The sequence below is a fragment of the Canis lupus genome, chromosome 16 (genome assembly GCF_011100685.1).
Source record: "Canis lupus familiaris isolate Mischka breed German Shepherd chromosome 16, alternate assembly UU_Cfam_GSD_1.0, whole genome shotgun sequence".
Taxonomy (NCBI): domain Eukaryota; kingdom Metazoa; phylum Chordata; class Mammalia; order Carnivora; family Canidae; genus Canis; species Canis lupus.
In genome coordinates this window covers 39,618,047-39,634,021 of record NC_049237.1, presented here as the reverse complement: position 1 = coordinate 39,634,021, position 15,975 = coordinate 39,618,047, and the positions used below count along the sequence as shown (strand labels likewise).

General features: G+C 36.5%; 1 protein-coding gene across 1 annotated transcript in view; it reads right to left on the bottom strand.

The window, feature by feature from the left end:
* TUSC3 (tumor suppressor candidate 3) overlaps nt 1-15,670 on the bottom strand; it is a 281,955-nt gene extending 266,285 nt beyond the window's left edge. Inside the window, exon 1 of the mRNA XM_038560234.1 lies at nt 15,611-15,670. Coding sequence (XP_038416162.1) covers nt 15,611-15,655 — 45 coding nt within the window. The 5' untranslated portion in view covers nt 15,656-15,670. The remainder of the gene's footprint in view (nt 1-15,610) is intronic.
* Between the last annotated feature and the right edge of the window lie 305 nt (nt 15,671-15,975).

Genomic DNA, 15,975 nt, shown 5'->3' with positions numbered 1-15,975 from the left:
GTTGGATATCAGAGGAAATAGATTAAAAGTTATCAGTGGTTACTTCTAGGAATCAGGACAGGAGGAAGGTAGAGATAGGTAAAATAAGAGACTGTATTTGGAAATATATTTTCAACTATAATTTGATTTTTACCTTTAAACCAGTATGACTTTGATAGAAATAAAAACTTTTTAAAAGAGCACTAGAAACAAATAAGTAAAGCAATCAGGATCCTGTTAGGTATTTATCAAGCATTCAATAAGTGTTATTCTTACTATTACCGTTTGCTGGAGGGGGATGACAGGAGTAGGATATAAGATGAATTACAGACTCTCATCAGCATTTTTGGGTGCCTTTGGAAGTCTTCCCTCAGATTAGGACCACTACCATAAATCAACCTGACTTTCTGCTCCCAAAATATTGTGACCAACTTGAAAGATGAAAAAACATACCTACCACCATTCCAGATTCAATATTCATTTACTAAAGCAGCTACCATCTTCAAGGCACTAGTGATTCACAGATGAATAATATGACATTGTTCTCTTTTCCAGTAATGTAAGGTCTACGAGGCATGATAAATATGTATTAAGTTTTGTTAATTGCCAAAGTGAAGTATAAGCAAAATACCATGTGTGCATTAAATATAGAACAATTGGTCTAGATTTTGAGTTCACAGAAGGACTCATGGAGGAGGTGGTATGTATTTTATTTAAGGCTGGAGAGTGTGTTCATAGATTTAATTAAGGAATGGAAAGAAGGTAAGTCCAGAAAGAGAAAATGAGTAAAGCAAAGCCTCAAAAGGTAAAACAAAATGTGAGAAAAGCCTTATGGTTTTTGTGGCTGAAGTTCAGGGTAAAGGAGTATAGAGATACTAAAACTGATGAAGGTAGAATATTCCCAGTTTTCATAAAGTATCTCAGTCTTAAATTTGGTTGGACCAAGGAAGGTAGGGAGAATAGATAGGAAAAGTGTTATATGAAATATAACAGAGAATAGATTTGAAAAGTGTTACATTTTAGCTATACTGAAGATTTAAAATTTTAAAAGTTAGTGTTTTTGTTGTTGTTGCTTTGGAAAAAAATGTTAACCAAGCCAAGGCTAGAGAACCAGTTGAAAGAAAGAGAACTGGAATTCTTCCATTTTGGCTACTGCTGAAGGTTTAACGTGCATAAATAGAGAATAAATCATGGAACTTTTCAGGTTCTAGAATTCTGTTAAAATAATTTATCTAATGATATTTCATGTCCCATTTTTCTTTGAAGATTAATAACTTTAAATATTTATTTAATGATGTGATTTAGTGGAGTTTCTTTTTTTTAGCCTACCAGGTTCAACTGAAGCCTACACTATTTTCAATATTTTTAGAATCTAAGCAAATGAAAAAAATATTTCCTCTATGAACTTTCTCAGACCAGTTAGAATGTTGATTGTCTCTTCTTTGTGACAACAGTGACTGATTTATGAAGATCTACACTTTTGATTGGCAGTTAAATCTTTGATTGACTAAAAAATGCCAATGTATTTGATTTAAAAAATAGTTTCAAAATGTAAATACCGTAGAGGAAAAAGAGTCTATGGGAATCTTGGTGAAAAATTAAGCTGAAAACAAATAAGTTATGAAATAGTGGCTCTTGTAAAAATTAAACATGGGATAAGGGAAAACCTGACTTCTCTTGATCTGTTCACTTCTATCAAGTTAGTTCCTTTGAGGTTGGAGTAAAATCATCAGCCCAGGCCTCTTTGTATCTGAAAGGTAGCTCTCAGACATTCAATATTTCTATCCTCAACCACCAGAGCCTCTCTACCATGGTCAGTCTGTAGTCCAACAGAACTAATTCTCACTAACCCCATTATACTTATATATGTGGTTTCAAAATCATCAATATCCCACCTCATCCTCCATACTTGCATTCTAATTTCCAATTAACTGGTTGCATTCTTTATTTTGTCCTAATCACCAAAGCCTCTCTATCTACAGAAACACTTTTGCTATTCCTACCTAAATTTATGCCTTGTCATAGTTTCTCTAAATGTTCCTTTTATCCTCTTGCTCTAAAAGAAACTTGGCTTTCTCTTAAGAACCTTGTTTTCCCTACAGTTCTCTCAAGAGATCCCGTGGTTGCTTTGTACTGGGCCAACTGAGCTAAAGTGGAACTATGAATCTCAGAATTCTCTTCCTTGTAAGGCTTTTGGGGAAGGTTGGCTACAAGAATAATTTGCATGGGATTTGAAATACAAAAGCGAAGCGGTAGCCATTATGCTCTGAAGGTCAGTGAAGTGTGCCAGTACCATAGTTTCACTGCTCTCCTGGCTCATCTTATTTTCATGGGGCAGCATGAAATTCTTCCTAATCACCTTTAGTTTCTCCAAGTTCTGTGCCAGGTATGTGTGTAGCTCCATGGAGAAAATCTTCATCTTCTGCAGGTCACCTGTCTTGTCAATCTTGGAGGCAATGAGAAGGTGATGGAGAAAATCTTCATCTTCTGCAGGTCACCTGTCTTGTCAATCTTGGAGGCAATGAGAAGGTGTCAAGGGAGAGGATAGGCAAGAGGGTGGTTATAATGATGGCCAGGATAATTTAAAATGGGCAAGGAGATGGAAGAGGACATTTTGGAGATGAGGAAAAATAAATGGTGATAGTATTAATGAATTATTTTCTCTAATAAAATTGAAGGATTGTTGCAGTGAGGATATAATAATGTGTTGGCTGGAGAGTTGTGTGGTGGTGACTGGAGAATGGGATACATGGAATTAAGATTTTAAGGTAAAGATTCTATTATTGGTAACCACCAGGCTAGGGTTAATAGTGGAAGTGAAGGGATAAGATGGGTCAGAAAAAAAATCATTGAAGGAAAGGCATTCAAAATACAGGGTATTAGAACTATTATCTATATGGATATTGAACTTACCAAGAGTTAATATTGGATTGTAAATTATGGTAAGTGATAGAATGCAAATGCAAAATGCAAAAGAATACATATGATTCCATTTATATGAACTACAAAGAACAGGCAAAGCTAATCTAATATGAGAGAAACCTGAAAAGCTATTGTCCTGTCTGTGTGGTAGGGTGGGTAGTGGATGCTGACTGAGAATGGACACAGGTGAATTTCCTGGAATGATATAAAAGCTCTATATCTGATTTGGTGATGGTAACATGGATGTATAATCTGACAAAACTAATTTAAATGCACACCTTAATCTTTACATTTTATTGTATAGAGTATACTTCAGTGAGGAAAATATATCAAAAACCAAAAATGTTTAAAGAATATGAAAGAGAGAGAGAGAGGAGGAAGGAAGGAAGAAAAAGAGGCTGGCTTGGCATTGGAGGGAGTGACAGTGAACCAGGAATGAAAGCATCGAGATGAAAGCAATAAAAAAGGTAGTGGGTGATATAATATAACATGAGATTTTATAATGAGATGAGGGACAGAATTTAGGGAAGAATAGGGAGAGTAATTACAACCAATAATGACAAACAAAGATAACACCTAGCTGACCTCCAGACACAGTTTCAGAAGATCTGTGGGAGAATATAAAAAGCTACCAAGCTCGGCTGAGGTTCAATTAAGTAAACAGAAATACTGTGAGCAATATAAAACAAGGACATTTATTATACAGATCAGATTTTACACTTTTGCAAGAACTAGTGAATGAGTCTATGGAAGGCTCTAGTGTTTGCCTCTGGGGGTGGCTAAGAGTCACTGTAGGTCTGCAGGACCAACAATTAGGAGAAAAAAGCTTGAAGGTAAGAAAAACAAGTAAAATTAGAATGCATAAAGATAAACCAGAACCTATGTATTTGTCATTGTCTTGCTATCTTGACAGTGTAGTTGATGGGAAGGAGCAGGAAGATGGAAAAATCTAAAACACCATCCACTTAATCCACTAATTCAAGACTGGGAAAAGAAAACCATGCTGAGTGATTTAACTTCAAATTCATGGTTAGGGGACTTAGGTGAATTCCTTGACAATCATAGTATAGTTTTCTGGTCCATGTGTTCTCCCACTCTTGTATAATACTATTTTATACTTACTCATCTCTGCTCAAATCTCCAACACATCTGATTTTCAATTTTGGCTTTTGCTTTTGGTTCCTACTGTACTGAGAAAATTGAAGCAATCAAAAGGAAGCTTCCACAAACTCACCACCACATCTATTCATTTATTCTATCTGTGTTCTTATGATCTCTTCCCCCTTAAGCTATAATCTTAAGGTTGAGACCTACATTTTAAAATAAATCTCATCTAATTTCTTTACCCAAAGGCACTATTTCAGTAATTTTGCATCCCCTTTCCCAAATTACCAATTTTTCCTTCTCTAATAGGTCATTCTCATCAGCACACAAATACTTTTGTCTCTTCCATCTTAAAAACCAAAAAGACATTAAAATGACCTTAAAATGCATTCTCTTTGAATGCATTTCTCTTCTGTTATCCTACTTATCTGCCCTCCTTTGCATGAAGCTTTTGTAAAAGAATTTTCTATATGTAATTATTGTCTCTAAGTCTTCTCCTTCCATTATCTTTTCCAATTAGGCTTTAAATCTCATTGCTCCCATGAATTGCTCTTGTTAAATAAGGTCTCATTCACAAAAAGACCATTCCTTATGGGCCTATAGCATTTCTGTAAGTTTTGTGAGAAGAGACACCGACTCCCTTTGTTCTAGAATATGTTTTAAGGATGTGTGTGTAGCAACCAACCTGGAAAGATAGAAATAGTGTCTCCCCATGGGATAAAAGTCAAGCAGGAGTACTGCTCATTATAAAAGATCAGGATACCCTAAGCTTAGGGATTTTTTGCTCTAATGCAACCCACTGTCCATGGACTCATCTGGGCCCTCTATATCATCCTGTGAGAATTGGGGCTTGAGGACAAATGCATACCATAGTTCATCTGTCCATCAAGTCTCTGCTTAAACTTAAACTCATAGATGCTTACAATGAATATACCTCATTCATTTGAGACTATCATCATGGGACATGTGGATGGCTCAGTGGGTTAACCATCTGCTTTCCACTCAGGTCATGATCTCAGGGTCCTGGGATCGAGCCCTGCACCAGACTCAGTCTGCTACTTATGTAGTATGTTTATTTATTTTCTGCCTCCCTCATCTTCTTGGGGACAGAGATCTTTTTCTGTTTTGTTCACCAACATATTCCTAGTGTCTAAAACAAGATTTGGTGCATAGTAGCTGTTCAATAACTATATGTTAAAAGGATAGGTAAATTCACTTTTTATTCCTCTGATATTTCTACGAGTAGCTTCTTTTTATTTCTTTTTCTTTTTTTAAAGTGAGCTCCACACTGAGTGGAAACTGCCCTCCTCCTCTGGGTGAGGGCCCAACACAGAGCTTGACCTCACAACCCTGGCATCAAGACCTGAGCTGAGATGAAGAGATGGACACTTAACCAACTGAGCCATCCAGATGCTACTCTACTAGTAGCTTCTTTTAATTCTGCTATGAAAATTCTTTATGCACATCAGTCAAGGTTTTGAAAATTCATTCAAAACAAAGTAAATTTTTAAGGTTTAATGTAATATGTAAACATTGAAAGGGACTTGTCAAATTTTCCAGTATTTTTCTTTTTCTCTGGTAAAATCTTATACATTTGATAACATTTAAATTAGTCCTATGGTCATGATCTAAAACAATAGAAATTCTTTCAACAGAAATTGAATGGATCAATTTCTGTTCCACAGGTGTTGATCCCAAAGGCACTTTTTAATGAACATCCTGCCTACTAAACTCCATTTAGGAATTTGCTTCATAGAGAGCCCCAAACTGACCTGTGATACTTAATAACAGGAATGTTTTAAGAAAGCAGGTGCTAAGATGGGAATGTGGAACTGCATCACTTACTGTCTGCTGGCAATGAGGACCCTATAGAACAGAAATAGCTCCTAGCTATCTAGCCCCCCTATCTAATTGTTAGAACTTTTATCAGTAGTGATTTGGATGGCATGCCAATGAAAGGACTGAATTAGCTTTTGTGATGTATCATGAGTCTAATAAATATGGAAGAAATGGTAATTTGAAGGATTGTGGGATGCTAACATGACTCACCCTTCCCTATTGAAATGACCAACTCTGTTTTGCTTGGAGATAATATAGAAGCTTTTTCCATGCAAGACTTGTTCTTTCCTCAGGATCTGTTTTAATTCCCTACTAAATTACTGGGTCTATATCTAGGCTACATCACAGAATAGCTGAGTTAGGAATGTGCTGAATCTGATAAAGGAGGAAAATGACTCTATCCTTTTGGATGGACTCTGAAGATCTTGTCAGCAGTGTGCCAACAAAAGCCAAGAAAATATGTGTTGTCTTTAATTTTGAGGACTTTTGACCAAAACAGCCAGTGCATAAGATTGGATAAGGGAAAGTTTATTAATTTAAAACCCCTCTCCCAGAATACTAGATTTAACACCTTGGTAATAACACTAGGAGATGGTATAAATTTACTTTTAGGATGTCTCCAAGAAGCATTGAATAATCAATGACCTATGCTAACTTAAGTTGAAGTGCCAGATATCACTTTGGCAGAGAGCAAAAACTGTTTAAAGGCTCAAGGAAGTGGGCATGCTATGTAAGGCAAAGAGATATTACAGGTGATTAAGTGCCATGCAAAGACCCAGAAGGTAGAACATTTATTAAAGCTATAAGAAATGTGCCATTGAAAGGGTGACCAGCATTGCTAAAATTAGTAGTGCTCGTTTTCCTCTGTAGGACAAGGTTGACAATGAGAAGATATTAGAGAATTAGGATCACTGATAGCAATAGGGATGATAAGACTGGAAAAATAGAGGCAATTTGGTAGAGTTAACTATTAGAAGTTAAGTAGATGAAATGTTCATATCTAATGGTAAAGTAGAAGGAGAAGCAGGGCTTTGCAAATTTAATAGAACACGATGACTCTAGAGATAAAATAAGTGAGTAGAAAATAAGGATATACTCATTTTTATGAGAAACTAAAGGTGGGTGATTATAAGTCTCAGGACAATTTCTCCAATATAAGGCTATAATTTCCTTCCCAATTTCTATAACCTGAGCTACTTTTTGGATCTGGAGCCCACTCTTAAAGAAGAGGCCACTCCCCCTGGAATAATGACCCTGAAAAATTATGGCAGGCGTGCTAGGTAAAGATTTCCATCCTTCCACAATGGGATTTATAACCATTTTCTTGGGTGAAATTACACAGTAGGGAAAAAGAAATGCACAAACATTTCAAGATCTATTAAGGCACAAAATCCGAGTTGTTGCTAATACCTTGAGACTGAAAACATCATTACAGGCTCCTGCTAGAGCTGAGGCATATATAAGACAGGTTAAAAGTGAAATTATGGTAAACATCCAAGCATAGTGGGTCCACTGGTTCTGTGAACCTACCTAAAGGTCGTTTCTATGGTTTTTGATTGTATATTCAGAATATAAATAATTTGTATTTGGCAAAACACCATCATTGGGTTCTTTTGGGAAATAAAATCTATCACAGTTGGGAAGGCCAAATGAAAGTCTTTGAAACTGCCCTCCTTTCTTCCCCAGTCCAGTCAAGAAAGAAATCAAAACAAATATTTTGCTCCAGAAGGATTATAACAATTAGTGCCACTCTAAGAGATCTAAAGGGTTTAAGACTGGTGATTTCTATCATATCTCCATTTAACTTATCAGTTTGGTGCCCAAGCAACAATCAGAAGGATCCTAGAAAATGACTACCACCAAATCAATTAAAAGAAATCCTCAATTACATCTATGCCATGTATTGTATGCTCTATTTTTTGCTAGAAGAGATTAATATGACCTCAGCTACATGATATGCAGCCACTGATTTGACAAATGAGTTATTTTTCATTCCTAGAAAAAAAAAGAGGATCAGAAATAGTTTGGATTTATATAGAAAGGCCAACAGTATATATTTACCATTTTGCTACATGACTACATTATTTCTCTTATCCTTTACTATAATATAGCCCCAAGAGATCTGTTCTGTCTGGACATTCTGCATGACATCATATTGATCCATGACTTAATGCTGATCGGATAGGATGTGCCAAAGCTGGCTAGAGTGTTGGAAACCTTGGTAAGAATGTGAGAGATAAGCTCTATAAAGATTTAGAAGCCTACTTCATTGGTAAAATTTTTAGGGGTCCAGGGATTAGGGGCATGCTTCAATATCTCATCAAAGGCAAATGACAAAACAAATAATTTCATCTTTCATTTCCAGTATGGCAAAGGAAGCACAGCACCTTTGTGCTTCCTGTTGAATTCTTTGGATTTTGAGGCAGCATACCTAGGAATAATACCTAGGAATAATACCTAGGAAGCATACCTAGGAATAATGATCTGATGCATAATCTGGATGATTCTAAACACTGACATATTTGACATATTTGAACGCCTCTCAGAGCAGGAAAATGGCCCTGCAGCAGGTCTAGTCTGTGCTGCAAGCTTCCCTGCCTGTTGGGTCATGACCCTGCAAACCCTATGGCACTAGTCATTGTAGCAGTAGGAAAAGGTGCTGTTCAAATGAGAAAGTCACAATTTAGACTACTAGGTTTCTAGAGCAAAGTCATGGTATCTTTAGCTGACAATTATATATCTTTGCAAAACCAGTTCCAGGCCTGCTACTGGATGCTGGTAAAGATAAAGCCTGACCCTGAATGAAGTACTACAGTAGGCTGAAAAATTGCTCCCTTAAAGATACCTACATTCAAATTCCTGGAACCAGTGAATGTTTTTACAGGCAAAGTCTTTAACAGATGCAATTAAATTAAGAATTTTGAAGTAGAAAGATTATTCTGGATTATCTGGGTGGGATCTAAATACAATGACATATATACTCATAGGAGGGGGACAGGAGATAATGCAATTGTGAAGGCAAAGATTAGGGTGATGCAGCCACAAAGCAAGGAATGATGGCCACTGCCAGGAGCTGAAAGGTAAAGAATAGATTCTTCTGTACAGCCTCTAAACAGAGTGGTCTTGCTGACACCTTGATTTTGGCCCAAAGTTACTGATTTTGGACTGCTAGCCTCCAAAAGTATGAGAGAATACACATATGTTCTTTAAGCTTAACATTTGTGAGAATTTGTGACAGCAGCCATAGGAAATGAATGCAAATACTGAGTGACCTGATAGCCATAACTACTTATTGTAAGTTGGTTTCTGTCAGAACTACCAAGTCATAAGGTTGGGCAGGCCCAACAACAATCTACTGGTATGTGGAGGTGGCATACTCAGGTTCAAGCAAAAGCAGTACTAGATGGCATAGGAGCAAGTACCCAAGACACTCATGTCACTTGCCACTGTTGAAGTAGTACTTCTCCATTAGCTTATACCTATAGACATGCGGAGAATCTTTGAACTAAGCCTCTGTCTGGTTCACAATTGGGTTAGTTCAATGGATACAAGTTGAAAATGTCAGGCATCTGCAACACAGTCCAACTTATGAGTGGACACTGGGAGACAGTACCAAGATTAATGTGTTTGTTAACTTTGTGTGAAAAGAGAAGTGGCACGTATATAGAAAATATTAGCACTCATGGATAGTAGTGAATTGCTTGGTTATTCAGGTACATGTTATACAGCCTGGTCTCCTCTGTCAGAGTCCAAGAATGAGAAAGAGTAGAAGATTGGAAGAGTAGGTTTGGGCTAAATGTATCAGTTTGGAAATAAAGGAATGGGCACAAAGTGTGAATATTTCTATCACATGATAGATAATTCCCTGCAGTGAGTGAGCATCCACCAGGGAAGAGACAACAACTTGACAAAAAGATTTGGCCAACTGATGTGAGACAGCTTTTGCCATTAGTCATTCTCATACTGGTACAATGGCACATGAATGAAATGGCCATGGGGGCAGGTATGGAGGAGGAAAAGGATCAATATTAGTTTTGGTTTTGAGACCTACTAGAATGCTAGAGGCTGTAGTTTTTTCCATTGATGTCTCTCTTATAAGTTTCCTTAAGAAAAGTGTTCCACTGGATTCAAATATTATGTAGGAATTGTTCTACAAGTGGCTTAAGAAAAGGGCTATAATGGACACTGTGATGTGTTGCCCAGGTCCTCTTCAGTGAAATACTTGTTATTCTAGCTGCTGTTGGGAAAGTCTTTGCTATTTAGTCCTCTTCACTCCTGAAAGCCTCTTTGCCCAAGATCACAACCCTTCCTGATTAGATTACAGGCAATGGCTGATCTCAGAATGACTTGTGACTGGTCTGAAGGGACCTTCTAGCTCAAGATTCCCCCTTGGGGATAGCTAAAGCTGTTATTTGGCTGCATCAGAGCTAAATTTCTCTTTCTGTTTATTCTTGATTCTTCTCCTTTCCACAGACAACCCTTAATAAACGTCTTGTGTGTAAACTCAATCTCAGAGTCTGCTTCTCAGAAAACCTAATCTGCAACAGGTATCTTTAAATATCTATTGGTAAAAAAGATAAAAGAATGATAAACATGATAAAAATGATTTTAAAAAAATAAATGAAAATAGGTAAAGGGAACTCAGAAACATCATCAAGCATAGCATTCCATTATAGGGATCCCAGAGAAAGAAGAGAGAGAAAGGGGGCAGAAAATTTATTTGAAAAAACAATTGCTGAAAGCTTTCTTATCTGGGGAAGGAAAAAGACATCCATATTCAAGAGGCACAGAGAGCTCCCAACAAAATCAACCCAAGGAGATCCACACCAAGACACATAATTAAATTGGCAAAAACTAATGAAAAACAGAATTTTAAATGCAGCAAGAGAAAACAGTTACATGCAAAAGAAACCCCATAAGGCTATCAGTTGATTTTTCGGCAGAAACTTTGTAGGCCAGAAGAAAGTGGCATGATATATTCTAAGTGATGAAAGGAAAAAAATACTCTCGCCAAGAACACTTTATCCAGCAAGGCTGTCATTCAGAAAAGAAGGAAAGATAAGAGTTTCCCAGACAGATGAAATTTAAAGGAATTCATTGCCAGTAAACCAGCCTTGAAAGAAATGTTAAAGGGGATTCTTTGAGTGGAAAAGAAAGGTTATAAGAAGGAATAAGAAAATTGTGAAAGCAAAGAATTTCACAGGTAAATATAAACATAATAAAAGTAGATTAATCACATAAGACTGGTGTGGAAGTTTAACACAAAAGCAGTAAAATAAATATATCTATAAAAATCAGTCAAGGGATTTGGAAAATAAAAAGATGTAAAGTATGACACCATAAATCTAAAATGTGGAGGAGGAAAAAAATAAAAAAATAAAATGTGGAGGAGGAGGAGTATATATTTTGGTGACTTTAGAATGGGTTCAAACTTAAGTGACTGTCAACTTAATAAATGACTACAATATGCATTGGATGTTATATATACACCTAATGGTAACCACAAATCAAAAACCAGCACTAGCTATGCAAAAAATAAAGAGAAAGGAATACAAGCATATCAGTAAAGAAAGCCATCAAATCACAAGAGAAGAGAGCTAGAGAAGAAAAAAAGAGAGAACTACAAAAACAACCATAAAACAAGTAACAAAATGGCAATAAATATATACCTATCAATAATTATTTTGAATGTAAGTAGACTAAATGCTCCAATTAAAAGATATAGGGTGACTGAATGTATAAAAAAGCAAGACTCATCTATATGTTGCCTATAAGAGACTCACTTCATGTCAAAAATACATGCAGATTGAAAGTGAAGGTACAGAAAGACATTAAGCATGTAAGTGGAAGCAAAAAGAAAACTGAGGTAGCAATACTTATATTGGACAAAATAGACGTTAAAGTAAAGAATGTAACAAGAGACAAAGGAGGGCGCTATATAATGATAAAGGGAACAATCCAAGAAGATATAACAATTGTAAATAGTTATGCACCTAATGTGGAAGCACCCAAATACACAAAGCAACTATTAACAGACATAAAAGAAGAAATCAATAGTAATACAATACTAGACTTTAACACTTCACTCACATCAATAGATAGAAAATCCAGATAGGAAATCAACAAGGAAACAGTGGCTTTTAATGGTACATTGTACCAGGTGTATCTAACAGATATATTCAGCACACTCTATTCTAAAACAATAGAATACAGGTTTTTTTTTTTTTTTTTTTTTTTTTTTAGAATACAGGTTCTTTTCAAGTGTACGTAGTACATTCTCCAGAATAGATCATGTTAGGTCACAAAACAAGTCTCAATAATTTTTTTTTAGATTTTTTTTAAAAAGATTTTATTTATTCGTGAGAAACATATGCACAGAGAGAGAGAGAGAGAGAGAGAGAGAGGGCAGAGACACAGGCAGAGGGAGAAGCAGGCTCCACACAGGGAGCCTGATGTGGGACTTGATCCCGGAACTCCAGGATCACTCCGGGCCATAGGTAGGCGCTAAACCGCTGAGCCGCCCAGGGATTTTTTTTTTTTTTTTTTAAGATTTCATGTATTTATTTGACACAGAGAGCACAATTGGGAAGCAGAAGGAAGAGGGAAAGGGAGAAGCAGGCCCGGTCCCCACTGAGCAGAGAGCCCAATGTGGGGCTTGATCTCAGGACCCTGAGATCATGATCTGAGCCAAAGGTAGATACTTATCCAACTGAGCCTCCCAGGTGCCTCCAAGTCTCAACCTATTTTAAAAGATTGAAATCTTATGAATTTTTTTCTTTTTACCACAAGATTATGAAACAAGAAACCAATTACAAGAAATCTGGGAAGTACACAAATGCATAGAGGTTAAATAACATGCTGTTAAATAATGAATGGGTCAATGAAGAAATCAAAGAAGAAATTTAAAAAATACATGGAGACAAAAGGAAATGAAAATGGTCCAAAAATCTTTGAGACACAGCAAAATCTATTCTATGAGGAGATTTTATAGCAATACATGCCTACCTCAATAAGAAAGAAAAATAAAGACCTACCTTTAAATTTAAAGAAGCTAGAAAAAAAAAGTACAAAGAAAGCTAAGCCAGTAGAAGAAAAAAATAATAAAGACTAGAGCAGAAATAAATGAAAGAGAGACTAAAACCAATAGAACAGATCAATGAAACCAGGAGCTGGTTCTTTGAAAAGGTCAATAAAATCAATTGACCTTTACCCAGACTCATTAAAAAAAAAAAAAAAAAAAAAAAAGGACAGAGGACTCAAATAAACAAAATAAAAAATTAGGGACGCCTGGGTGGCTAAGCAGTCAAACGTCTGCCTTTGGCTCAGGGCCTGAATCCCAGGGTCCTGGGATTGAGTCAAACATCAAGCTCCCCATGGGGACCCTGCTTCTCCCTCTGCCTATGTCTCTGCCTCTTTCTGTGTGTTTCTCATGAATAAATAAATAAAATCTTAAAAAAATGAAAGTAGAAGTAACAACCAATACCACAGATATACAAAGGATTTTAAGACAATAGTATGAAAAATTATATGCCAACAAATTGGACAATCTAGAAAAAATTTTTAAGTTCCTAAAAACATATAACCTTTCAACACCAAATCAGGGAGAAATAGAGAATTTGAACAGACCAATTACTAGCAATTAAATTGAATCAGTAATTAAAAACTCCCCAAAACAAAAGTCTAGAACCAGATGGCTTTACAGGTAAATTCTACCAAACATTTAAGAAGAGTTAATACCTTTTCTTCTTAAAATGTTCCAAAAATAGGGGTGCCTGGGTGTCTCAGTTGGTTGTGTCCAACTCTTGATTTTGGCTCAGGTCATGATCCCAGGGTGTTAGGGATCAAGCCCCGTGTCAAGCTCTGCGCTCAGACTGGAGTCCGCCTGAGATTCTCTCTCTCTCCCTTTCTTTCTCCCTAACCCCCATAAATAAATAAAGAAATAAATAAAATATTTTTAAAAAATTGTTTCAAAAATAGAAGAGATTTCAATTTTTTTAATGAGACCAGCATTACCCTGATACCAAAACCAGATACAGACACTACAAAAATAAATAAATAAAACAAAACAATATGAATACCCACCATTTGCTTCAATGTGGATGGAGTTGGAGGGTATTATGCTGAGTCAAATAAGTCAATTGGAAAAGGACAATCATCATATGGTTTCACTCATATATGGAGTATAAGAAATAGTAAAAGGGATTATAGGGAAAGGAGGGGAACTGAGTGGGAAAAATTAGAGAAGGAGACAACCATGAGAGACTGCTAACTCTGGGAAACAAACAAAGGGTTGCAGAAGGTGAGGTGGGTGGGGAGACGGGATAACTGGGTGATAGGCAATGAGGAGAGAACTTGATGGAATGAGCCCTGGGTGTTGTTATACTATATGTTGGAAAATTGAATTTAAATTTTAAAGTGTCAAAAAAATCCCCAAAACCCAAACAATAAAACCAAACAACTACAGGCCAATATATTTGATAAACATACATGCAAAAATCCTCAACAAAATATTAGCAAATTGAATCCAACAATACATTAAAAAAATAATTCACCATGATAAAGTGTGATTTATTCCAGAGATTCAAGGATAGTTCAATATTCACAAATCGATCAATGTGATACAACACAATAACAAAAGAAAGATAGAAACCATATGATCATTTCAATAGATGCGGATAAAGCATTAGACAAAGTCCATTTGTTCATGATAGAAAGTCTTAACAAAGTAGGTTTAGAGGGAACATATCTCAACATAATATAAAGGCCATATATAAAAAATCCTGGGCAGCCCTGGGGGCGCAGCGGTTTAGCGCTGCCTGCAGCCCGGGGTGTGATCCTGAAGACCCAGAATCAAGTCCGACGTCGGGCTCCCTGCATGGAGCCTGCTTCTCCCTCTGCCTGTGTCTCTGCCCTCTCTCTCTCTCTCTCTCTCTCTGAATAAGTAAATAAATAAAATATTAAAAAATCCACAGTTAACATCATACTTAATGATGAAAAAGATTAGAAAGACTAAAAGATTAGAAAGACTAAAAGATTAGAAAGACTAAAAGATTGGGTATATATCATATAGTTAAAAGAGCAATTATAAAAATAGCCTTGAATGTTCTGTAGTGGTTCAAACATATTAAAAAAAGAGTGCTTGGGAGATCCCTGGGTGGCTCAGTGGTTTAGCACCTGCCTTCCGCCCACGGCGTGATCCTGGAGTCTCAGGATGGAGTCCCACATCGGGCTCCCTGCATGGAGCCTACTTCTCCCTCTGCTTGTGTCTCTGCCCCTCTCTCTTTCTCTCTGTGTCTCTCATGAATAAATAAATAAAATCTTAAAAAAAAAAAAAGAAAAGAGTGCTTGGCACGCTGATATTCAACTTCTTTCTTAATTATATTAATTTTTAATCATGAAATCACCAGTAGAATCTGTACCTTATTTTCTTAACATCTTGAAAAATGAGATCTTACAGAATGAAGCTGAATGCACAAGAATCCTTGTGAATGCACAAGATTTAAAGTGAAACATCTAATTCATAAAATTTCATATACACCTTTCATTAATCAATAAAATAATTCAATTTACTGTTTTTTTAAAGCCAGTGTAAACAAAATCAGGAACTCCATTTTTACTCTTAGAATACAAAGAACCACAAAAGACAACAGAAGTCAGTGATATGTATGTACATACGTATTAATCAGAATAAGTTATGTGCTGCAGAAACAAATCATCCTCACAAATATCAGTGGCTTATATCAACAAAAGTACACTTCTTGCTCACCATAGATAACCACTTAAGGTAAGTTGCTGATTGGCTGTAGGTCATCTTCTGGGATCCAGAGTGATACGGTAGTCTTTATCCACAACACTGCCTAAGGAAGAGAGATCCTGTGAGTCACAATGTGCCTTTCAAAAGTTCTCCTTATATTATATTGGCATATTAAGGACCAAAAGGCAGGAATATATAATGACGGGCGGCCCCGGTGGCTCAGCGGTCTAGCGCGGCCTTCAGCCCAGGGTGTGATCCTGGAGACTCCGGATCGAGTCCCGAGTCAGACTCCCTGCATGGAGCCTGCTTCTCCCTCTGCCTGTGTCTCTGCCTCTCTCTCTCTGTGTCTCTCATGAATAAATAAATAAAATCTTAAA